Below are 23,887 nucleotides of genomic sequence, written 5' to 3'. Positions count from 1 at the left end.
CCAAGAGGCTCTCCTGGTGCTGTCTGCTCCCTGCTCTGTGGTCACAGTTACTTTACAAAAGAAAAGTAGAGTCCATGTGGATCTCTCTCGGAGGCTTACAAGGGGAGAGTGAACACAGCCACCCGGGAATGGAAGAACAGCATCTCAAAGGGACTTGCAACACCCACCATGGAGTTACACCAAGGACCCTGGGGAGCAGGGACCCCAGATGTGGGGCAGGCTCTCCAGGCACCCTGAGTCTGCCCTAGGATGCTGTTTCTCAAAGTGTGGTCTTGGGGATGCATCAGGGTCTTTTGAGGCCCTTTCCAGGGGTCTTCGAGACTGAATATTTTCACAGCTACATGATTTTGCTCTTGCCCTTCCCTTCTCGTTCTCGCACAGGGACACAGTGGAATTTTCCAGAGGCCCTGTGACGTGAAATGTTGTAGCAGATTGATTGCAGAAGTAGATATGAGAATCCAGCTGTCTTCTATTAAATGAATCAAAGAGATTTGCAGCCATGGCGTTCTTCTTACTGCCTAGTGTTGTCTCCTGATCCCCGTCTAACTTATTTTTCCAAAAGAAAGTGCTTACAAATGTCTGCTAGGTAACGAGGTTTAGTGTTATATTATAAATGAGTTCGTGTGTGTCTTAATGTCTCTGGTTAACTCGTCTGCTGTTTGGGATGGGGTCTTGCTATGGAGCTCACGTAGGCTGAAACTCACTATGGTAGCCCAGGCTGGCCTCCAGCCCCTGTCTCCTCCTCCTCCTCCTCAGCCCTAGGATGTGCCACTCTGCTCAGCTTTGGTTTAACCATTAATCTGATGTCAGTAGATACAATCTCACTAAAGATCTCGGGGACCCTCCTCCGTCATTTTTAAGACTCTAACAGCATCCTAAGACCAGACAGTGAGGACCATGGTCTAACAGAAGGACACTGGCCAGAGAACTAATTGTCACTGTGCTGTGACTGAGTGTGGGCTTCTCATGCCTCTCATGTCTCCTGGCTGTCTCCTTTATGAAACAGTACTAGTGAGAGCAATTCCTGCTCTGCCCACCTGCTAGGAACTTTGCAAGGTCAGCAAATCTGAAAGCCCAGTGAAATGTATGTTACTGTCCAATCTGATTAGGCCATCCAGAGGACATGGCCCACACATGCATCAGCTCAGTTCTCAGTAAGGAATGTGGAAGATCCCCCCTGAGGCTCTCTCCAGATGCTGTATGGGAGGATACTGGGTCTGAGCTGGGTGCTCCAATGTGTTTCTTCCCTTGCTCCCCACAGTGAGTGTCCAGGGACACCCCTTGATCCAGGAAACTGGCCAACAGATCTGCCTCGATGCCAGTACTCCAGGGGACTGACATCCATTCTGGAGATCAGCACAATACCCAAGCCCCCAGAAGGAAGAAGCCCCAAGGCCAACAAGGAGCACCCAGGAAACAGACATCAGCCTCTCACACACAGAGAGGCCTGTTCCTTGCTCTGGGGGTGTAGAGTGTGAGGAGAAAGAAATTCTTCTCCTACCACACAAAGCCATTTTGCCCAGAGCACAACGGGTACTTTGTAAAGGTCGGGCTCCAGGAAGGCTGTAGCTTGGAAAGGGACCTACCTTAACCAGTAGCCGCCCGCGGCCATCCCAGTCCATCTGCAGGTCTTCCCCATAGCTGAGGTGCACAGAAGCCATCACTGTGTGCTGGATGCGGAGGTCGCCTAGGACAGGACAGGGCGTAGGTTCAGATGGGGAGGTGGCAGGTGTGTTGTGTCTCAAAGTATCATGGCAAGGACAAGCAAGGAGTGAAAGAGTCGTGGAGACAGGTGTCCATGAGACTGGGGGCTGGAAAGGGGGGCTCTCTGCAGAGTGGTGAACTGGGTGGATAGAGGCAAAGAAATTCCCAGAGGAGACACTCCTCGGCCACAACCTGTACTTCCCCTTATGACGTAAGGGGGCAGCAGAGGCTCCAGCATCCTAACTTCAGGCCAGAGCCTGAGGCTGAGGAAATCCTCTGTGCCGGTGTTCGTCAACTAGAATCACCTGGGAGAAGGGAACCTCAATTGAGAGAATGCTTCCATGACATTGGCCTGTGGGCATGTCTGTGACACTCTCTTGATGCTGTATGATGTGGGAGATGAAGTGCTACCCCCTGGGCAGTTGGCCCTGGGGGGTATAAGAAAAGTCACTGAATGCATGGGGCGCAAGCCAGGAAACAGCCTTCCTCCGCGTCCCTGCCTCCAGGATCCGGCATTAGTTCCTGCCTTGACTTCCCTCAGTGATGAGCTATGAGGTGGAAGTATAAGATGAAATACACCCTTTCCTCCCAAGTGGAACTTGATCAATTTGGGGTGTTGTTGTTGTTGTTGTTGTTGTTGTTGTTGTTGTTTTTCATCACAGCAACAGAAAGTGTCTATCACACCCGACGGTGGTGGTGCACACCTTTAATCCCAGCACTTGGGAGGCAGAGGCAGGCGGATCTCTCTGTGAGTTCGAGGCCAGCCTGGTCTACAGAGTGAGTTGCAGGACAGTCAGGATTGTTTCACAGAGAAACCCTGTCTCGAAAAACCAGAAAGGAAGAAAGAAAGAAAGAGAGAGAGAGAGAGAGAGAGAGAGAGAGAGAGAGAGAGAGAGAGAAAGAAAGAAAGAAAGAAAGAAAGAAAGAAAGAAAGAAAGAAAGAAAGAAAGAAAGAAAGAAAGAAAGTCTACCACAACCACTAAACCTGATTCTTGAGCACGCTTGGGCCCCTGTTGGCTTCCAGGCTGGATGACAGTCCTCTGGCTGAACAATGCTGTGCGCAAGGCTGAAGGTAGCGAAGTCTACTGCTGTGGGAAGGTGGATGTGAGGAAAGCTTACGCCTCACTTTGGAGGAATACATCAGCTCCCTGGAGTCACACTCAGCATAAATGTACATGAATACACAGTGTGCTCACTCGCCAAGTTCATCCACTGTGTGCCAAGCTAGGATTACGGGCTACAGGAGAGCCAAGAGTCATGGAGGAGAGAGATCCAAAAGTCACTGCGAAGGTAAAGTTCAGGAGTTGTGCCATACAAAGTCAGTTAATGTGACCTGGGCGACGACGTGGGACAAGAAGGTTTTTCTCATGAGGCATTTGCCCCAAGTAGCATCCCTTGAACTGACCATTCGTCAGTCACCCCTGACCTCTCAACTGGGTCAACCTCTGCTTCAGGAAGCCTTTGCTTGCAGAGACACGGTACCCAGGATACCACTCCCCTCCCTAGGTAAATCTCCATCAGGTTTCCAGGAAAGGAGTGGGTGCCCTCAGTGGGCAGGGACAGATGTGGAGGAGATGATACAGTATGGAGGACGGGGTCATGAGCTCACCTTGCAGGAAGGGAATCTGGACATCCTGGCCATCAATGGCAACTCCTCCGCCATGTTTCAGCTTCACGAGGCTACTGTGCAGGGCAGACAGTCGTACAGTGGCTGAGCGGGTACAGACAGCATCGGGGTCATCGGCACACTGACAAGTGGAAATGCAGAGTGACCTTACCACAGCCCCTACCAGCCCAGTGCCCAGCCTCAACTAGAGTGTGTAGGTCTCATTGAATAGCACACTTCCGTTCTCACAGATGCCGCAAGCATGGGGTGCCCGGAGTTGTGCAAGGAGGTCCTAAGGCCAAGCCATACTCACACCCTTTCACATCCTTGCATGGGTTTTTTGTTTTTTTGGTTTTTTTTTTACAATGAACCTTAAGCCCTCAGCTCTTCTTATTCCTTGGACCTATTAATGCAAAACAATCAGGAGCTTCTCCCAGGGTAGAAGTCCCAGCACTGTCCCATCCTTGCTCCATTACCTGGAGAATACACACCTGTACCGTGGGACTCATAAAGGAGGGGACCCTGCTGCTCCCCACCCCAATCTGCCCTCAGTTTCAAAGAGCAGAGGTTTAGGGAGCCACAGACTAGACCTGAGGGGCTGACCCTCCTGAGGAAGAAGGTAGCCATCTCCCGGTGGCTAAGGAGGGAAAGCCAGACTGGGTTTGGATGAGGCCACTGCAGACTGGAGGAAGAGATCCCTCCTGGGCAGAGGACGGATGTTCGAGTCTCCAGGACAACCTCTCACCACGAGGTTCTGCGGCCTCCCGGCGGGCACCCTGGCCAGGCTCACCTGCATGGTCTCTATGACAATGGAGAAAGAGTGGTCCTGGCAGTCCCGGGCCAGCAGGTACTGGCAGACCCCACTGAAGGTGAAGTACTTGTTGTCGAAGCTCTTAAAGTGGGACTGGCCTGTGACGAGACACTCCCCTGGAAGGACCCAGAAGAAGAGGTGAGGGGAGAGGCTCTAAGTGGGCAAGGTGGGGTGCACGTAAAGTCAGGGTGCCCCTCCCCCAAAGCTCCCAGGTGCCCCTTCCCCCATGACAATCAAAACTGAGTGCCAGCAAAGGACTCTGAATCAGTTCATTTCCGCTCTCAAACAAGATGTCAGAGTTGGTCACAGGTCGACGCCCCATTTACAAACAGAGCGGCTCAGGAAGATGACTACAAAGCTGACTTCAGTCTATGGTGGAGTCAGGGCCCAGTTCTGAGCTCTGCACCTCACTTCTTTCCTGAAGCCTGCTCCCCGGACCCCACGCTCCCCGACTCAGGGCCAGGACAGCTGCAGGTGGCAGCCTGGAAGCCTGGGTAGAGTTCTGATCCACAGGACAGAGGAGACCGCCCAGAAGCACAGCTCTCACTGAACTGGCCTGTGGAGGGACATTGGGACAGTCCCACCCCAGGAGAGCCATGAAGGCTAAAAGCCAGAGGCAGAGATGAGAAAAGGCAGGCTGGCTCAGTGCCAGAGACTCCATCCCTTCCCCTAGCCTAGCCAACAGGGAAACCTGTTCAGGGCTGGGTGGAAGTTGGGGGAGGTGGACAGGGGTAAGGAGACTGTCTGCACATGACATGACCAGGCAGCACCGACCTTCACAAGGCCAGCTCCCAGCCCAGGCTGATACATCTGCAGATGGGGACTCTACATGCCCCCTCCTACATAACTGTCAGTTGCCACTCCATCTTCCAGGGGCTCAGCCACGACCTCACATGCCCTAGAAGACATCGGTGCGGTGCAGAAGAGGCCCCGCCAAGGTCTCTACCCAGCTTGGGGAAAATCCATCCTCAAAGCCTGAAATGGACCCTGTAGCTAAAACAGGCATCGTGCTTGTTAGGATTCTACTGCGCTCCAGCTGCATGACCTCACATGCCCAGTTCAGGAGCTAGACAAGGGGTCTTGCGTCTTACGTCATCAGTGTACGCTGGTGACTAAGTGCGTGTGTGGTGTGGTCACGCAATCAGCGCATGCGTGGTGTAGCTCCGTAAGCCCGCCTATGCATGTTCACCGGGAACCCTTAAAGAGCCGTGACTCAGACCCCACCCTCTCTCTGTTCTGTTCTGTCTCTTCCACCCCCCCATCTTTCCCTCTCTCTGCACGTGCTCCTTTCCCAGGCCTGGTTCTTTTGTTCCCCACCCACCCACCCAATAAAGCTCTCTTGCTACTAGGCAGCTTCAAGAGGTAACCAACGCCATTTATCATTCTTTTGATGCTCTCTTGCCTATTTCTAGCTGAGTGTTTGTGCCACTTTCTCTCATTTCCACCATTAGATATTGTGGAGTATTTGTGGAGAATTCTGTAGAAATTGTGTCCCCTGAAAGAGTGACCTCTAGCTACCCACTACCCCTGACTCCACACAGCCAAGGCTAGGTTCTCCATAGCACACCCTGTCCCTGGAAGCACCCCTGAAAGTGTCCCACAGCCCATCTCCAGAGCTGGTGCTGAGTCCTAACATAGCCTGGACATCCTGAAAGGCTGCAGCAGGAGTCCTGCTGCCCACATGACAAGGAAAAGGGACAGAGGACCCCAGTGTCTGCCCCTCATCGGTATTTTCAGTAACAGGAGGGCTAGACCAGGCTAAATGTACAACGTTGAATTCAGGTGCGGCTCTGCCTTGAGAATATTTGAAGGTCGGGTAAAGGCAAGTACCCCGAGGAGACAAGTATCTGTCTGGTCCCCAGGGCAACTGCTCCCTTTCAGGCTGGTAAGATGGCCAGTGACCAAAACCAGCCTGATGAACTTGAAAGAAACAGGTAGGCCCTAAGCTCACTCTCGTCACATCTTCTCCCATACCATGCCCTGCGAAGGGCAAACGTGGAAAGAATCTGGTGGACAGCTGAGCAGCAACACGATGGGGCCAAGGGTCACCCCAACCCATTGTGAATGTCCTGGAATCCAGCGATGTCACAGGAAGACCTTTCTTAATGAATATTTTTCTAAAGTCACCATGGTTGAACAAACAGAGCACTGTGGTCGTTTATGTCAAATGCCTTGACCTGGCTGGGGTGAAGTGGGTGGGATTCTTCTCCCAGCCACCTCCATTCTCTAAGAACACTCTTATCTGAGTACAAAACCGTACTTTCACTCTCTTTGACAATGCCCAGGGAAAGAAGGGTCAATGAGAAACCACTGCAACTATTGGAAAGGAAAACGTTCAGGCCTGGAATCTAATCCTCTGATCTGGCTTCCTGCTCTGACCCTGCTGATTTCTTTCTCAGCTATCAGAAGTCTAAATATTATATGCGGCTTATCTCCTTGGTACAATGGAGAAGCCGAGATGCAAACACAGGAAACCTGGGGAAATGGACGGGTGAGCTGCCGGGTAGTAGCTGGCCGAGGGAACTAGAACATCCAAGCAAACAATGAGCCACATGGGCCAGACTCACACTCCTCGGCCCAGAGCGGGACAGCTAGGGTGTTTGTTCACCGGCAGGCAGTGAAGGGCAGCCACCAGACGTGAGACAAGCAAGTGAGTGAAAAGTACGAGATTCTTTTAAGAGCATGCAAAGTAGAAAGGCCACTCCTGTGTAAAGATCCCCCCTCCTTTTGAAGATGAGGAAGAGGGGGAGAAGGAGGAAGACGAGCAGGAGGAGGGAGGGGGAGAGGAGAGAAGGAAGAGGAAGAGAGGAGGAGAGAAAGGGGAGTGGGAGGCGATCTCTCATCTAATGAACACACTCTTTTTTCTTCTAAACAAACCCTTCAGTGTGCGGCCAGTAGGCCCTGAATAGGATGCCCTGCTTGGGTTACTGGCCTTCACCTTTCCCTACAGCCATTCCTGCAGATATGTCAGTCCACAGCCTCCATCAGGGTGAACCAGACTTCCTGTAGCCTCCGGGCCCCTCCAAGCTGGCCTTTAAGTCAGTAATGTAAGTCTGACCAAATATGTGTGCTGTGTCCCTGCATTCTCTCTGGGAGTCACCTCCTGACTAGTGATGGGCATTGCCAGTCCCAGCTGACGGATGAGGAGAGGAGAGTACAGAGAAGTTAAACTGCTCCAGCCATCCAAAGCAGTCAAAGAGCGCTTTGAACACAGGCCTCACGGACTGGCCCATGGGCTGGGACCCACACTTTCTAATTAGCCTACTCTCTTCAGGGCCAAGCCTGGTGCCTCTCTGACCCTGGTCAGTGTGGTCACCTGCCAAGGGGCTGGAGGACAACAGAGAGCCTGCGTGGAAGAGAGCCTTGCTATGAAACATGATGCACTGCCTGGCCTGAAGGAACACTGATGTGACCCCTGGCAGTGTATGGCGGAGAGGTTGAGAGGGAGCGACAGGATGGCAGGCCCCATGGAAACCACATGCTGCTGCGTGGGTGTTGAATGTCCACCAAAGACCCAGGTGGCACTATCAAAAGGCTGTGGAACCACAGGCGGTGGGCCTTGTGGAAAGTGCTTAAGTGATTGGCATGTGCTCTTGAAGAGGGTGGCAGGACCTATCCTTTCTGTCTCTCTCTGTCTGTCTCCATCTCTCTGTCTCTGTCTCTTTCTCTCTCTGTCTCTGTCCCTTTCTCTCTGTGTCTCTCTCTGTGTCTCTGTCTCTGTCTCTGTCTCTCTCTCTCTCTCTCTCTCTCTCTCTCTCTCTCTCTCTCTCTCTCTCTCTCTCCTTATTGGTTTCAGATATAATTATTCACTCTGATACATGCCCCAACCATGGGTCTTCATCACCAGAGGCTCTAATGAACGGGGCCTCCCAACCTTAAACCTGAGGCTCCAGAATCTTGAACGCAGATAAACCCCTCCTTCACAAGCAAACTGTGTCAGGTACTCCGTTGTAGTAACACAAAGGTGATGAATGCACCACAGTTTTGCCCGAGGAGACCCTAACTCCTAACCAGTAAGCAGAGATAAACAGGGAGCAGAGAGTTCCCAGAAAGGCATCCATAGGGATCCCCAGCCCCTCCCTAGCAGACTGCTACTCTCCTAGGTCCTTTCCTCACCCTTCTGCTTCTCAGTTCCCACACTCAGAACTCTTTGCTCTAGGCAGCCTTCGAAGTGACCCATTATGTTTGGGGATTTGTGGCACAGGGATCGATGACTAATACACTTTCATCTTTGTCCAGAATCAAAGCCCGGTCCTCTATGCCTAAGATGCACAACGCAGCCCCTCCAGGCTCTTCACAGAAGCCTAGTCTGCTCTTTCCTTCACTTGGAGAGCTAGGCATATCCCCTTCCAGAACCTTCCCACTGATTCCTCCCCTCAATAGCTCTTGCTGCTTCTCTGAGAGATAAGGCAGCCCCACTGGCCACAGGACTGTGGCCAGGTAGAGAGATAAGCCTACATCTGGCAACCACGGGAGGAGATGGACAGAATGATAGGAGGGTCAAAGCAGGGCTCTGAGAATGAGACAAGATCTTAGTAGCTTTGCCAGCAAAGCATGAAACCACTCCATAGACAACAAGTCAGGACTGGCTACCTGCCCTTCCAGGCATCAAGAGGTAGTCTTGAATTCTCGGCAAAGCTCTTGGAGATTTTGAGCTGAAGACCATGGGACTGTATCGTCCAGACCAGCCAGATTTTCATGGATACAGCATATACTCTAGTAGTAGTTGGGGCATGGATACAGCATATACTCTAGTAGTAGTTGGGGGAATGGGTGAACAAAAGGATGGTAGATAGAAGCCCCTCCCTGAAGTCACTGATGTTAGGACTCTCACAGCTGGGAGTCAGTCTGAAGAAAACACAGCCAGCTAAACTCCTAATTCTGTCCACTGTGGCTCACATGGCTTATGTACTGGGTGCTTCCGGTTTAGCTATGGGAAGGTTCAGATGTTGCAGGATGTTTGATCACATTGTATGAAAGGTGCCTTCTGATTGGTTTAACAGAGAGCTGAATGGCCATGCTGTTTGATGAACTATCACCTTTCCTAATCAAGAGGTCTCTCTTATTTAAACCTAATCATCAATTTTGAAGGAATTTATAGCTTCCTGTGGAAACAAAGGCATAACCTCTCCCCCAACGCAACACATTTTCTGACTTCCATTCTAAAGTTAAGACATCCTTAAAATATATAAGCTGGTTTCATTCAGTAGATTTTTTCCCACAATCTAATATCTTTCAGCAGTTATCACTTTTTATTCATTAGCATTTAAAAATTCTAAAGTCAACAAAGCACCATACAGGATCCAGATGCCCTGTATATTTTCCATCCTTATTTTTCTATATTACTTTACTCTTTCTTTAAAGATTTCACTTTATTATTCATAAACTATTCATTTTTAAACTATTTATTTGTTTTTATGACTGTCTTGCCATTTTTTTTCTTTCTTCAGCATCTAAGCACATGTTTAAGATTCTGTACCTGTTTAGAGGTCAGTACCAATTTTTTGGTCTGGACCTGACTTTTTATACACCTGCAGCCTTCTCTGACCTTAACCAGGCTACCTCCATGGGGCTCCACTTAGCACATGGCACTGGTGGTTGGCTCTGCCCCTGACCAGGTGTTTTACTTAGCACGCCAGAGGTTCAAGTGCTCTTTGAATAGCAGAGCCTTTTAGAAGAGCCACACCTCTGTATGCGGCAAGCAGCGGGCTCCATGTCCGGGACCTTTCTCATCTTTCTCAGACTGTGTTTGGATATAGGGGCTGGGCCTCCACACTGGATGCCAATTGTAGTAGTACTTTCTTGTCAGGACCACCAGCCCCCAAATAATGACTCAGAGACTTACTATTAATTATGAAAATTTGGCCTTAGCTTAGACTTATTCCACTGGTTCTTTTAAATTAACCTGTTTTTATTCATCTACATTCTGCCATGTGGTTTTTTACCTCTCTTTCATTCTATATGTGCAACTCCCTCCATGTCTCACTGGCATTTCCCACACACCTCAGATTCTTCTCCAGGTTCTCTCTCTCCCTGGAAGTTCTTCCTGCTCTCTCCTGTCCAGCTATTGGCCATTTGGCTCTTTATTAAACCAATCAGAATGTGCCTTTCACACAGTGTGATCAAATATCCTGCAACATTCAGACTCCTACATGGGATGTGATTGTGCTCAAATAGAGCAAGACAGCATTTTCAAGAGTAATTTTTTGTCCTTTCTGCTTTCTTCTAGGATTACCTAAAAGATACAAAGACTAGTTGACCATTCCTGGGCTAAAGCGATTGATCTAGCTCCCATCATGTTCCAGAATTCTCCCAGTGTGACATGCATTAGATAAGGTTCCAAATGACCCTAAAGCCTCTAATCTACAGACCTCACATGAGTCCAGGTATCCAAGCCACTTCTGGCCTACCTAAGTCTAGGGCCAGCAAAGGGAAGGACAGGTAGAGGATCCAGCTGACAGAAAGCTTGAGTCCTGCCTCTGCCTCTTAGCATTTTTGTGACTTTGAGAAAACTCCTTAACCTGTCTCTGTCTGTTTTCTCTTTTGCAGCGTGAAGACAAACTGGACTTGTCTCACGACTTTAGCACAGTGCCCAGCATATCAAAACCATCACATGAGTAAGCACAAAGGGAAAAGTCTGGAATCATGAAGGGTGAGGCAGAGGGAGCTGTGAATGGGCAAGGTTTGCAATAAACAGAGCTGAGGCTACACAGGTAAAAGCAGAGGGCTGAGGATATAACGCAGCTTCCTAAGCGGTTTCCAGATGGGTAACTAGGAAGTGAATCCTTTGCTACCCTAGTTCTCCTAGCATTTGGACCATACTGTGGTCTGCATATCAAACATTCCAGAAAATTCCAATGGAACTCATGAAAAATGTTCTCAAAAGCTGTTTTTGCTAAAAAATCATTGACTTCTCACTTACGCCCAGGAGGTAGCTAAGGGCGGGGAAAAATGCTGAACATTGATTTCTGCCTTCCTGGTGTCTGTCTCCTTCACTTTGGCTGAAGGCACAGAGCTACGTCATTACTAACCTTTCCCATTGAGTCACCTAGATTCCTGGAATAACAAAACCTCCCAGGACAGAACCCCTGGAAGGGGAGGGCAATTATCCACAAGGGTGAGGCTGCACCTGCCTCAGAAGCAAGCATCTTGTAGAAACCGGATTGATCCCCTCCAGCGACATTCATGACAGCAGTAAGAACTTCTTGGGAAGACTTGGGGTCATGAACTCCTGTATTTGTCCCTCTTCCGAGTGTTACTTCATTGAATAAGTCTCCATTCTCTGCCTTTCACTACTACTCTGTTTAACTAGTGTACAGGGGCTACAGAAACCTGGTTTGGCTCTAAACAAATCAAGCCAAAAGAATTGTTGGAACCTTCTTCTTCCTCTTGATTTTCCAAAGAATTTCTCTTCTCTTTGTTTAGTCAGCCCTGCTCAGGTCTCAGAGCTCAGCCACTTAATCCCCAGAGCAAACAGGAGTTGGGCAGGGCAATCTACTCCCACTTCGACTGCTTTGGGGGAGCCAGCATGGCCCACAGTGAGCAGAGGGCACAGCTGAGGTCCAAAGCCAGAGCTGAAGTCAGGAGGTCTTGCAAAGGGCTCGCTCTCTGTCTGCTGTGCTCTGGGCTCCCTGTCCAGCAGGGGCGGGCACGCCTCTCCACAGAGAAAGGGGAGAAAAAGAGTGTACACAGCCTACCTGGGCATTCTTCATTGCTGCAGATCCACAGGCTGTTTCTGCAGATACTGTTGGGCAAAAGAAGCTCGAGTCATTGGTGTTGTCAGGAGGGCACCTAATTGAATTAACATTCACCACAGATAGCGCGGCCCTCCCCAGAGAAGGGATACAGGAAAAAAGAAGGGAATGGCGCCAGAGCAGTCTTTAAAAGGTTAACAACGTGGTACAGCCCATGGCTTTGGCCACAAAGGATCCTTGGAGATATCCTAAAGGGGAAGAAACTAAAGAGGAAAAGAAAAGCTAGGCTGTTCAGTGGCCCCGAAGATCTGTTCTAGAAGTCAGGAGTATTGTTCCCCTCCCCATGCACAACAGGTAGGGGACGCAAGAAAGACCCGTGAAAGAGGTGAGCCAGAGCCAGGGTGGGCAGTGGAGGGAGGACCCCTGAGGCTCAACAGGCCCTAGAACAGTGGTCCTCAACTTCCTAATGCTTCAACCCTTTCATACAGGGGTGACTGTGTATTTCGTTGCTACTTCAAAACTGTAATGTTGCTACTGCTATGAATGTAATGTAAATATCCGATTTGCAGGTATCTGATATTTGACCCCCAAAGGGGTAGCGACCCATAGGTTGAGAACCACTGCACTAGAAGCCCCAAGCAGGGAAGGGTTGGAGGCGGGACAAGGTGCTATTTCCTCCAATGTACAGAGGACAGTGAGCTGATGTGCAGAGGTAATGTGCAGAGCTAGTCTTGAAGAGATGCTTGAACGAAACAGGGCCAGGTGCCCAGGCTAGGACCACCTAGGCTCTAGAACACAGTCCAATGAGTCCCTACTAGGGGATTATGCTTACTATCACCCAGCAGACAAAAGATTTAAGGAGAGACACTGTGTGCTTGATGTAATATAACCTCTTTGCAGAGGACAAGCATCATTTACCAAACCATCATTTGGAAAGAGCTAGAGCTGTCAGCTGCATGGAAAAGATGTGTCCCTCTGATTTCCCTCTAGGCATATCTGTGACATGATCTTTGCATACCACCATTGCCTTCAACACCTGCTCGGATCCCTCTGCCAACTTCCCAGCCCCTGCTCTCAACCCAGGCCAGCTCCTGGTCCACCTGATATTGCCCTTCCTGCCCCAGCTTCCCTCCCAAAACCGCTGGGTAGACCACACTATGTAGCCCCAGTTACCAAGTGTTGCAGTCTTGAGAGAGGGAGGTGCCAGGAGGATACCGCTTCCCAGCATGCACACAAGAACATTCGGAGCTCTGCACACAGCGGCCTTCATCGAGCAGCTCTCCCTCTGGGTTCAAGGGCATCAAGGCAAAGATCTCAGCACTGTCATCACCATTATTCATCTCCCACTTCTAGAACCCCCTGAGTAATCAAAAGCTTAGTGCTTCTAAAAAACTAAAATGTAAACGATGTTTATCCCTGATGGACTATGAGGGTGGGAGATATCAACCTCCATTCTACAGAAGCAAGAATGGGCCAAAGAGCTAGCTGGGGTTGTCCAGTGGAGAAGCCAGTGAGCCTAGCCTTCTTCTGGGAATCTCAAAGAACTTGCATGATGCAATGTGCATGAGCGTGCTGGGTCACTTCTCTCCATTGCCTACAGGATTGCATGGCGTCAATTGTTTTGTTCCACAGCATCCAGTAGAGAAGTCATGAGCCTCAGGACTTCCTACTCTGCATAGCTGAATACAGCTTGTGACCGTCACTCAGAGTCTCCTGGCTAGAGACTTTCTAACGCAAAGCCCTTTTCAGCTGAGCGCACAAGGCAAACCCAGGACATAGAAGACCTTTCTCCCAGACTGGAGTCCTGAACCCTAACTGAGAAAACAAAACCACAGCTCACATCAGGCCAGGAACTCCCTGAACAAAGTCACTGTTAGGGCTAAGACCATCCTTATTTCCCTAGACACAGAACTTTGTGAATACAGTACCATGGGAAAACATAAATTAAAAATAAAGACCAGTTTAATCCTGAGCTTTTTGCACAAAGACTTTTTTAAAAAAGCTAAATGAAAGATCTCTGATTACAGCCATGAGGGCAAAACACAAGTGGCCTTCATCTCTCTTCCCAAAGCCAAGGGCACTGGCAGGCCTCAGGTCTGCAGATGAAGAGGGAGGTTTATTACCAGGGCAGGCACAGCCATCCACACATTGCTGCTGACACACTTCATTGATAGGCAGGCTCTGGCAGGTTCTGGTGCAAGGGGACACACACTCCTTATACTCCATGCCAGCAGGGCATGCCGGGTCTGAAAGACAAATCAAAGAGTCTCCCCAAGCAGTTCATCAGCATGGCAGCTTCCAAACCACACCGATGTGCACCAGCCTGGCCCCTCTGATTGTCCACTCCATTATAGGGTCCCAGGGGCCATCTCCAACCACCAGCCCATGGTCCTAAAGCCAGCATTTCCCTGAAAGAGCATCTTCCATCTTGCAAAGTTCATGCTAAAACTCACTGGGGTACCTGGGCCAGCCACCCCTGCCTCATGGCTATCTGTCCTGTCCTCCATTCTCCATGAAGAAAGCTTGGGCATCTTTTGTCTCCAAGTGTTCTGTGACTTTCTAAAACTTTCTCAGAGCAACACCAAATTGTGAACTACAAAAAAGAATGGCTTCCAGAGACCAGCAACAAACTAACACTTCCTCCTCTGAGAGTCCCTCTTCCTCATGATTTCAGCTCCCACCAAATGTCACCTCATCCCCCAGCTCAGGGCACATTCTACCCATGCCCGCTTTGGTGACAATCCTTTATTTCCACTGTTTTACTGGGCTGCCTTTGAGCACTATTGCCAAACTACCTCTCTGTTCACCACATGGCGCACACAGACCCTCGTGGGCAAGGCCTGGCTGGCTCTCCCCAAACAATTGTCTCCAGCTTGCTTCTTCAAGACCATCTCTCAGGCATCTCCTCCGCCCTACCTTCAAAGGTCTGAAAGGACGGCCACTCCCTTGGGCAGGGGAGGTGACAGCTCTAGCCCCCATCTTCCCACACCCCCACAGCAGAGGCGGCAGGCGAAGCTGTTTGCCAGATGGTGAAATTCCAGTGTGCAGAGTCAATACCAGCCAGGCCCTGTGCCTCCTTCAGTCCACATTATCTGCCTAATTATAGCCAGCCAGCTGTCCATCGAGTGGCTTTTGATCAGGGCAGTGAGAGAGCAGGCTTCTGCAAGGTGACCAGAAGTCTCTATTTAATCATGGTAATTTGGAGATGGTGACAATGACTATGGGCCCAGTGAGATTTAGAGATGCCAACTGGGTGTCGTAAGGCAGGATGGAAGGGACAGTATGCACCGTGCCTGGAGGCCAGAAGGATGAGTTAATAAAAGGGAAGGCTTAATGAAGGCTTTCTGGTCTCTCTGGGGCCACCCCACATGCAGCTGAGATAACCTTCTACCTCAGGAAAACCGTGAGGACAAACCCTGAGACCTAAGTGCCCGCTGCGTTGAAGCAGACACAACTGTGGGAAATCAAGGAATGGATTTCCTGAGGGAGTCATGGGGTACTGAGAGGGATGTGGCAAGAAACAGAGGTAGGGACAGGGCCTTGAAAGGTTTGCTCAGCTTCCACTCAGACCATGAGGGAAGGGACTCCCCTGAAGGCCAGTGCTCACAGGACCAGGTGACAGGGCAGAAGCCATTCAGGACACCGTCTGATGGCAGTGGTGGAAAGGTACACATCACAACACAGCTCCAAAACATCGAGTGCCACCACCCCAGGACAAACAGCCTGTGCCCAGCACAGGGCAAAGCAGCAACTTACAACAAGCGCTGTGGTCCGTCCAGCCATACAGCACCATCCCTTCCTGGGCGCAGGCCCGCGCAAACTCAAGGAGAGTGGGGCATGCGCACTCCGGCCCAGTAGTGCATGTACACAAAGTCTTCTCACAGAGAGCCACAAAAGGCTCGGGATCCACCAGAGGGTGGCAGCGGGCAAACACCGAGGCACTCTTCAGTAGCTGGCACTGCTCCCACATGGCCTGTGGGGAAAGAGGCTCTTCAGCATGGCCAGAGGTGGCCCTGGCCTTGGCCATATGCTCACTTACTGTCCCTCTGAGGATGGCACTAGGGAAACCAAGGTTGTCCCTTCAGGATCCAGCAGGTGCTATCTACATTGTTACGTCCATCAGTCCAAACAGAGGAAAGACAGTGGCACATGCCTGTGAGGTAGACCAAAACTAAGGTCAAGTGTTAGATAGGGCCTGGAAATGGACAGCCTGAGCTCTGTTCGAAGCCACCTCATACCTGACAGAAAAGCAAGGAGAGGCGTGTGCATTGAGCTCAGGCTTGGACTGTGCAGCTTCCGGATGGAGGCAGTGACTTTTCTGTCCTGCCCTGGCCACCTACCTTCCCTGATTTTAATCGTCTTCATCACCAAATAAAGGATCTAACAGGAGGAGGTTTGTTGTATTTGTAGAGTTTCCTGCACCTCACCCCCATAGATTTAAAGACAGTAGACTGGGGATGGGACTTGGGAATACATTTTCTGACACATTGCCCAGGAGACTGCGGGAACCAATAGGATCAGTTCCCATTGGCAATAACATATTAAAAGCCTATTAAATGCCCGGGAAGTGGTGGCGGTGGCGCGTGCATTTAATCCCTGCACTCGAAGGACAGAAGCAGGAGGATCTCTGTGAGTTCGAGGCCAGCCTGATCTACAGAGTGAGTTCCAGGACAGCCAATGTTACCTTGTCTTAGGAAAGAAAGAAAGAGAGAGAGATGGAGGGAGGGAGGGAGGGAGGGAGGGAGGGAGGGAAGGAGAGAGAGAGAGAGAGAGAGAGAGAGAGAGAGAAAGGAAGGAAGGAAGGAAGGAAGGAAGGAAGAAGAAGAAAGAAAGAAAGAAAGAAAGAAAGAAAGAAAGAAAGAAAGAAAGAAAGAAAGAAAGAAAGACTATTAAATATCTCAAGACATGCTGTGCCAGGCAAGGCTTATTTTGGGTTCCCCTCTGTTGATACCCTCAACTCAACCTACTACACAAGGCAGGTTTGGAATAGTCAGTCCTTTCTTCCGCTGATTTATTAGTATAAACACACTGCATGTTTTACTTACAAACATCTCTACGGTCTGTGTTTTAATGATTCCAAATGCCTGCTGCTGGTTGTTGTTTTGATTTGATTTTTTTATTTTACTGTAACTGTCTCTGTAGCCGGGGTCCCTCCAGCCATGGACGGCATGCTTTAACTGGCAGCTTTTTACTCTTAAGTACCACATAGACCGGTGATGTATATTAGATTCAAGGATGTCTTCAGTGTAATACAACACAGTGCTGTGGATCAAACCACAGTTTGTTTCATGCATAATTTCTTCCATGCGTATGCATGCCTCCTCCTGGAGGTCAGCAGCTAGCGGAAAGACTTACAACCTTCGGCTAGGAAGAAAAGAGCAGGAGAATGGCTGTATATTATAAAAATAGCTTTGTATTATAAAACATATACGATATATTATTCTGAGCCACGGGTGCTAAACTGGAGCCAATCAGTGTTTGCAAACAGGAGAGTAGAAAAGGAGGAAATAAATTGCTAGTTTTGAGGAGAAGACATTCAGAGAAAACCCACATTTGTCGAGAGCAGGGAGTCAGGCCCGAGGGCCTCCGCTATGTGGCACCAGGGGAATCCCAGAGGTAAGAGAAGTCTGACCTGCATACCAACAATCTCAAGATCCTTCCTGATACTAAGGACACTCTGTGGTCCTAGGGAATCAGTGTCCTGCTCACAGCAGCCCTGTGCTGGGGCCGTGCATCTCACCTGGACTGGTCCATTTGGAGTCCACAGTGAGAATCAGGCAAGCAGAAGATAACGTCATAATTGTGGCGTAACCACAGTAAGCCCTGGGTCCCCTGTGCATCTTAGAAAAGCAGCTGTTATAGGCATGGCCTACTGAACTACAAACCTGCAGGTGATCTGAGGGTGTGGGCCGGCCACAGCAGCGACAGATACCCTGCCCCTCCCTATCTCCACCTTCCTCAGTTCCCTCCCGTTGAGTCAATGTCTCTGTGGCCACACTCTGGTAGTGGGAACTTAGATTAATAATTAGCTTGCCTGGTGGAAAGGGGTATCCTTGGATGAATAGGGACAACAATCTTCATGCTACTTCATGTGTTGCTAGAGAGATGTCACAGTACCTTGTGGATATCACTCTGTATAAATAAAATGCTGATTGGCCAGTGGCCAGACAGGAAGTATAGGCGGGACAAGCAGAGAAGAGAATTCTGGGAACAAGAAGGCTGAGTCAGAGAGACACTGCCAGCTGCCGCCATGACAAGTGAGATGTAAGGTACCAGTAAGCCACGAGCCACGTGGCAACTTATAGATTAATAGAAATGGGTTAATTTAAGATAAAAGAAGTAGATAACAAGAAACCTGCCACGGCCATACAATTTATAAGTAATATAAGTGTCTGAGTGATTATTTTATAAGTGGCACTGCGGGGGCTTGGTGGGACCTGGAGAGAAGCTCTCCAGCTACAGTACCTGCCCCCAAATAGACCATCATGAATGAAGATACTTTTGGGGATGCTCCGGCCAGTTGGGTCTCAGCTATATGTGTCCTTCCACTAGCCACTTTGGGTATTCTACCTAAGGAGAAATAGATTTCCAAAGTTGGTGACCAGAAAGAGTGACAGGGGCTGGTTGACCTGCCTTGGCCTCACATACCTTCCACAGCCCCGAATTCAGGTTCAGGCTCATGCATGGACCAGTTGTGTGAACCCCGCTTTCCTCTGTGGGATGCGGAGGATGATCATAGCTCCTACTCTAAGTCTGCACCGAGTAGTGAATGGAATCACACACGTCAGAGATTCATCCCAAGAAATGGTGACTCATGTCATCATCTATCTTGTGACCACCAGAGAAGTCCCTTCTGTTCGTCTGTCTCCACCATGGCAAGCAGGTTTCCAGAAAGACAGGACGCTCTTGTCCCTTTTCCCATTTCTATCTCCCTGGACCATATTGGGATAACGGTCACCATGACAACATTATCACTTCTCTGGTATCTTGGGTGCTCCCTGGTAAGCAGAGGGGCAGCTTTTATTGATTTCTTATTTGGGAAGGTCATGATTCTCCCAAAGTAGCAAAGAGGTGAGTTGAAACTCAGGGAAGGAGGCTGAGGTCTGGGTCTGTTTCCATTCTGCAACGCTGTCTGCTCATCAAAACACCACTCAAGGAACAAGATCAGGGCTCTCACAGAGGGCAACTGACAGTGTCCAGCTGCTCAGTTCCTGCCTACTTGTTTTCCCACCCACAGCTCAGAGTTAGAAAGAGAAAAACAAAAGAAAAAAATGAAAATTGCCAGACCATGGGAACCTACAACCATTGCCGCCCAGGGCTCCCCGTCAAGGGCAACTGCTCTACACCATGGGACCAGCTCTTGCGGACACAGTGAGGATGAACTAGTAATTGTCTCCACGCAGGACACAGTAGCACCCAAAGAAAAACTGCAGTTCAGGCATCCTCCCTGCCTGGAGTCCTGGCAAGCCAAGGCCAGCCTGGCTCATCTCCCATTGGCCCGGGTCAGTCTTGTCCCAGATCAAAGGGAAAATGGGAACAACGCTCCAGCTTATTTCCTGGGAGGTCCCTGGAGGTATTGAGTGGTTTGCAGAAAGCCACAGCCAGACGGGTGTTTTCAGGATATCTCACTGCAGGATGGGAGTGTGGTTTCTGCAGAAGCTGCCTCCTCCCTTCCTAGAACAAATTCTTCAGTCCCTGTGGCACCCGCCTGAAATCTAGCTACAGTTTCTCCCTCCACAGAAACAAAAAGAAATGTGGGCTCTCATCTTCTCCTCCAAGCTTCTGCTGGTCACCCCTGACCTCACCTGGTCCACAGTTCAGTGATGAGGCAGGATTTTCAACACCTACCTGTCGCCTCCAGCATGATCCACTTTCACCCTACAGCAGTACCCAGAGGCGCATTTCATACCTCTCCATCTCAGCCACTCACGTGCTTCCCTTCCACCTCAGCAAGCCCTGGCCTCTGGGTCCCTAGCGCAGCCTCTGCTGCATACAAAATGCAAATCTACGCCACCGCATTCCAATGTAAAAGGAAACAGTCTAGCCCATTAGGAAAGCAGGGGGACCTGGCCCTCGATGACCTGACCTCAGTCTTCCCCTCTCATCCCAATTCCTGCCCCACCCCGGCATTACTTGAAAACGCCCTGATGGGTTCTTTCATTGGCACGTCTACTATGTCCAGGCACTGTGTTGAGCACAAGGAATGCAAAAGAAAGCACGTGGGGTAGATTCTGGCAACCACAAAGCCAGAGGCAGAGCCTATCCCTCACCTGTCAGCAGTTCCTCTCTCTGAAGCCCTTCCTGACTCAGTTCAGAAGGCTCCCTTTTCCAGGAAGGCTTCCAGCAATTCCCTTCTCTCATAGTCCTCTGGATGCCACCACTCTTGAACTTAGGTACCCTTCTCCCCAGTTCCTCCTACATGATTTCAAAGGACAGGAGCCACACTCTTAGGGTGCAAATGCTGGGCCAAACATAGCAGTAATGAATACAGGTGTAAGTCATCTCCAGTCCCTCGGGTGCTCCATGGGCCTGTTTGCACGCAGACTGAAGGCCTCGTCCCTACCTGGGGTCACCTTCTCAGTGGTTCTGCCTGTCATAGCTGGAGGAACCCTGCGGCTGAGATGTCAGGGAAAGCATCCCAAAGCCAAGCAAAGTTTTAGCTGGGTCTGGATGCTGTGTAAGGATTTAACGGCTAGAAAACACTGTCCCCAGCCTGGAGGGCTGCTTGGAGGTGGTAGAACCTTTAGGTAGTGGGGTCTAGTGGAAGGAAGTTAGGCCATTGGGGATGTGCCTACAAAGAGGAGATAGTAACCTGGGCCCCTTCCTCTCTCTTTGCTTCCCGGCCACCATGAAGCCAACTTCCTCCTCAGCCACACACTCCCACTCTGATGCATGTACTGTCACAGGCCCAAATGATGGGAACAAATGACCATGGACCTCCGAAACCACGAACAAAAATTAACGTTTCCTTTGTCAAATTGCTTTTCTCAGATATTGTGTTACAGCAATAGAAAGCTAAGACACTGAAGAACATCTCTGTGTACCCTGCCTTCCTTGGACATGTGTGAAGTCAAGAAAATCGGTGAGTCAGGATGAACGGGCCGGAAGAGCCAAGCTGGAGGCCTGGGCCAGTCATCTCTGGCTCCTGTGGGCCCTCCCACCCAGAAGCTGCTGACCCAGAGAAGCCCAGCCGGAAGGCTCCACACAGCCTCCCTGCCCAGCTCTGCTTCAACTTCAAGGCTGACACAAAATACAAACCCCGTCCCTCTTCTACAATTGAGACCCTCTTCTGACCCATGTAAATAAACCTATTTCAAAACCCCTGCAGCTTCCACAAATTAGGCCTTCAGAGACTGGCAGATACTTTTAAAGGACACAATATCTCCTTCAAAGAAAAACTGTTTATCCTGTCAGTTTGGGATAAGATTAGAGAAAGAAAAAAAACTTCCTAGGTCATCCCAGTATGGCAGCGTGTGCCTGTATTCCAAGCACTTGGGAGGTTGCGGCAGAAAGATGGGGAAATGGAGGCCAGTCTTGTCTCAAAAATAAATAAATAATAAATAGAGCCGAGGCAAAGAGTTGGTGGGTGAAGTGCTGAGCATCCTCGGCCATCATGGAAAGGCACAGTGAAACTAATTTGAGATTCTTTGTCACTGTTGTCACAATGCCATCAAGACAAGAGACGACAGCAAATGCAGGTAAGAACGGAGAGACAGAGGGACCTTTCTTCAGTGCTGGCAGGAGCATAAACCAATACAGTGATTGTGGAAGTCAGTGTGAAGGAAGGCTTCCCAAAAAGTTCAGATAGAACTACCATATGACACAGCTATGACACTTCAAGTCACGTCCCCAACGGACTCTACCTCCTACCAGAGAGCTACCTGCACATTCGTGGGCATTGTCGCACTATTCCCAATAGCACGGAAATGGAACTGGCCTAGATGTCCATCAACAGATGAAAGAGTAATAAAAATGTGGTACATACACACAATGGAATTATCCTCAGCTGTAAAGAAGAACAAAACCATGAAAATTTCAGGAAAATGGATGGATCTGGAGAGAATTATACATACACACATAGATATATACCCACATACACACACACATGCACACACATACACACATATATACATACATACACATACACACACACACACACACACACACACACACACACACACACACAAATATGTATTATCTCCAGAAAGGCCTAAGTTGCATGTTCTCTCTCATATGTAGATCCCAGCTTACAGTGTTTATACATGTGTCTGTAAGTGGGTGAGTGAGAGTGTAAGCCACGAAACTAGAAAGGAGACCACGAGAGGAGGAAGCGAGTGTTCAGGAAGAGGCAGGAGGGCAACAGGACACGCCATCAAAGCAGAGAGGAGTCAATGGCAGAGGTCAAAGGACACAAGAGGGCAGGGGCGCTGGGGGAGAGGAGGTGGGAAGGAAAACAGGTTTTGTTGAAAAATACCATGATGGATATTGTGTGTGCTAATTTATTTTTTTAATAAAAAATTCAAAGAATTTACTAATTAGGTCAGAAATTCTCAAATTACAACAGACACCAAGATCCTCCAGGAAGCACTAAGATCCAACATCTCCTGGAAGGCTGGGTTTCATGCTCTCGGCCCTCCTTCCACTGCTATGTAGTAATCCCTCTTTGATATCTGGCTTAAGAGAAAAGAGCTGGATTCTCATGCTCAAATCTCCTCAAGCCAGGCATCAAAAAAGATTCATAAGCCTGTGAAATAATGCATTCTTCTGCCTTGATTTTTTTCTGGAATTTAGAGCTACCTTTTTTTTTATAACTTTTATTTATATGAAATACAATGAGTTTTATCATTTCTTAAGTTAATTAATATTTTAATTCTCCTGTTTTAATGCCTAATATGGTAAATATCAAGAACTGTAATCCAAATAAGCAAATAGGAGTCCTCAGTTAATTTTTCAGCGTTTAAAGGAATTCTGCTACTAAGCAACTTGAAGACCTCTGTACCAGTGATGAGGTAACCAGACTTGAGGACCACTGTACCAATGATGTGGTAACCAGACTTGAGACTACTGTACCAGTGATGCCATAACCAGACTTGAGGACCACTGTATCAATGATGCGGTAACCAGACTTGAGGACCACTGTACCAGTGATGCGATAACCAGACTTGAGGACCACTGTACCAGTGATGCGATAACCAGGCTTGAGGCCTGACTGTACCCATAGCTCAGTCACTGGTCATCAAACCACAGGTTACAGTGAGTCGAGGATTTCATGGTCACAGAGTCAAACAAAAATTTAAAATATTCAGGGCAAGGGGTTGCATCCAAACTGAACGTGTACCTACTTTCTTTTCCTTTTCATTATTCTCTATTGTTACTATTCAGTATGGTATGACTCTTATCTACACAGCATGTATATGCATTATGTATAAGAATAATCTGCAATAATTTAGAGTATATGAGAGGGGCTAGCTCACTGGATAAAGGCACTTGCTGCACAAACCAGATGACCTGAGTTTGATTCCCAGAACCCACATCAAGGTGGATGGACAGAACTGATCACTTAGGTGTCCCCTGATCTCCCACATGTGTGCTGTGGCACATGACCCACACATAGACTGTCTCTCTCTCTTTCTGTGTGTGTGTGTGTGTGTGTGTGTGTGTGTGTGTGTGTGTGTGTGTGTGACACACACACACACACACACACACAAATAACAACAACAACAACAACCACAGCGCTGGAGAAATGGTTCCACAGTCATGAACACTCACTGCTCTTCCAAAGGACCTGAGACCAGTTCCAAGCACCCACATGGCAACTTAAGACTACCTGTAATTCCAGTTCCAGGGAATCCAACGCCCTCTATAGGCCTCTGAGGCTGCTGTATACACACAGTGTACATAAACACACACACACACATACACACACACACACACACACGGTTTAAAAATAAATAAATACATCTTTTTAAAGTATCACAATAATAATAATTTTTAAATAAAATTAAGGATACAAGAGGATATGGACAGGCTGAATCAACTGGCATGCCACTCTATACAAGAGACCTGGGCATC

At 49.1% G+C, this 23,887-nt stretch overlaps 1 protein-coding gene across 1 annotated transcript in view; it reads right to left on the bottom strand.

Moving 5' to 3' along the window:
• Vwf (von Willebrand factor) overlaps positions 1–23,887 on the bottom strand; it is a 136,716-nt gene that overhangs the window by 85,526 nt on the left and 27,303 nt on the right. The window contains exons 7-13 of the mRNA XM_052720566.1: positions 15,572–15,788; positions 13,939–14,061; positions 12,989–13,100; positions 11,819–11,865; positions 4,101–4,237; positions 3,314–3,452; positions 1,587–1,687 (exon numbers count right to left, since the gene is read on the bottom strand). Of these exons, the coding sequence (XP_052576526.1) occupies positions 1,587–1,687; positions 3,314–3,452; positions 4,101–4,237; positions 11,819–11,865; positions 12,989–13,100; positions 13,939–14,061; positions 15,572–15,788 (876 nt within the window). The remainder of the gene's footprint in view (positions 1–1,586; positions 1,688–3,313; positions 3,453–4,100; positions 4,238–11,818; positions 11,866–12,988; positions 13,101–13,938; positions 14,062–15,571; positions 15,789–23,887) is intronic.

Source organism: Peromyscus californicus, unplaced genomic scaffold (genome assembly GCF_007827085.1).
Source record: "Peromyscus californicus insignis strain IS unplaced genomic scaffold, ASM782708v3 Scaffold_6__1_contigs__length_162567912, whole genome shotgun sequence".
NCBI classification, from domain to species: domain Eukaryota; kingdom Metazoa; phylum Chordata; class Mammalia; order Rodentia; family Cricetidae; genus Peromyscus; species Peromyscus californicus.
The sequence above is the reverse complement of the archived record's forward strand: the minus strand, read 5'-3'. Positions and strand labels throughout refer to the sequence as shown.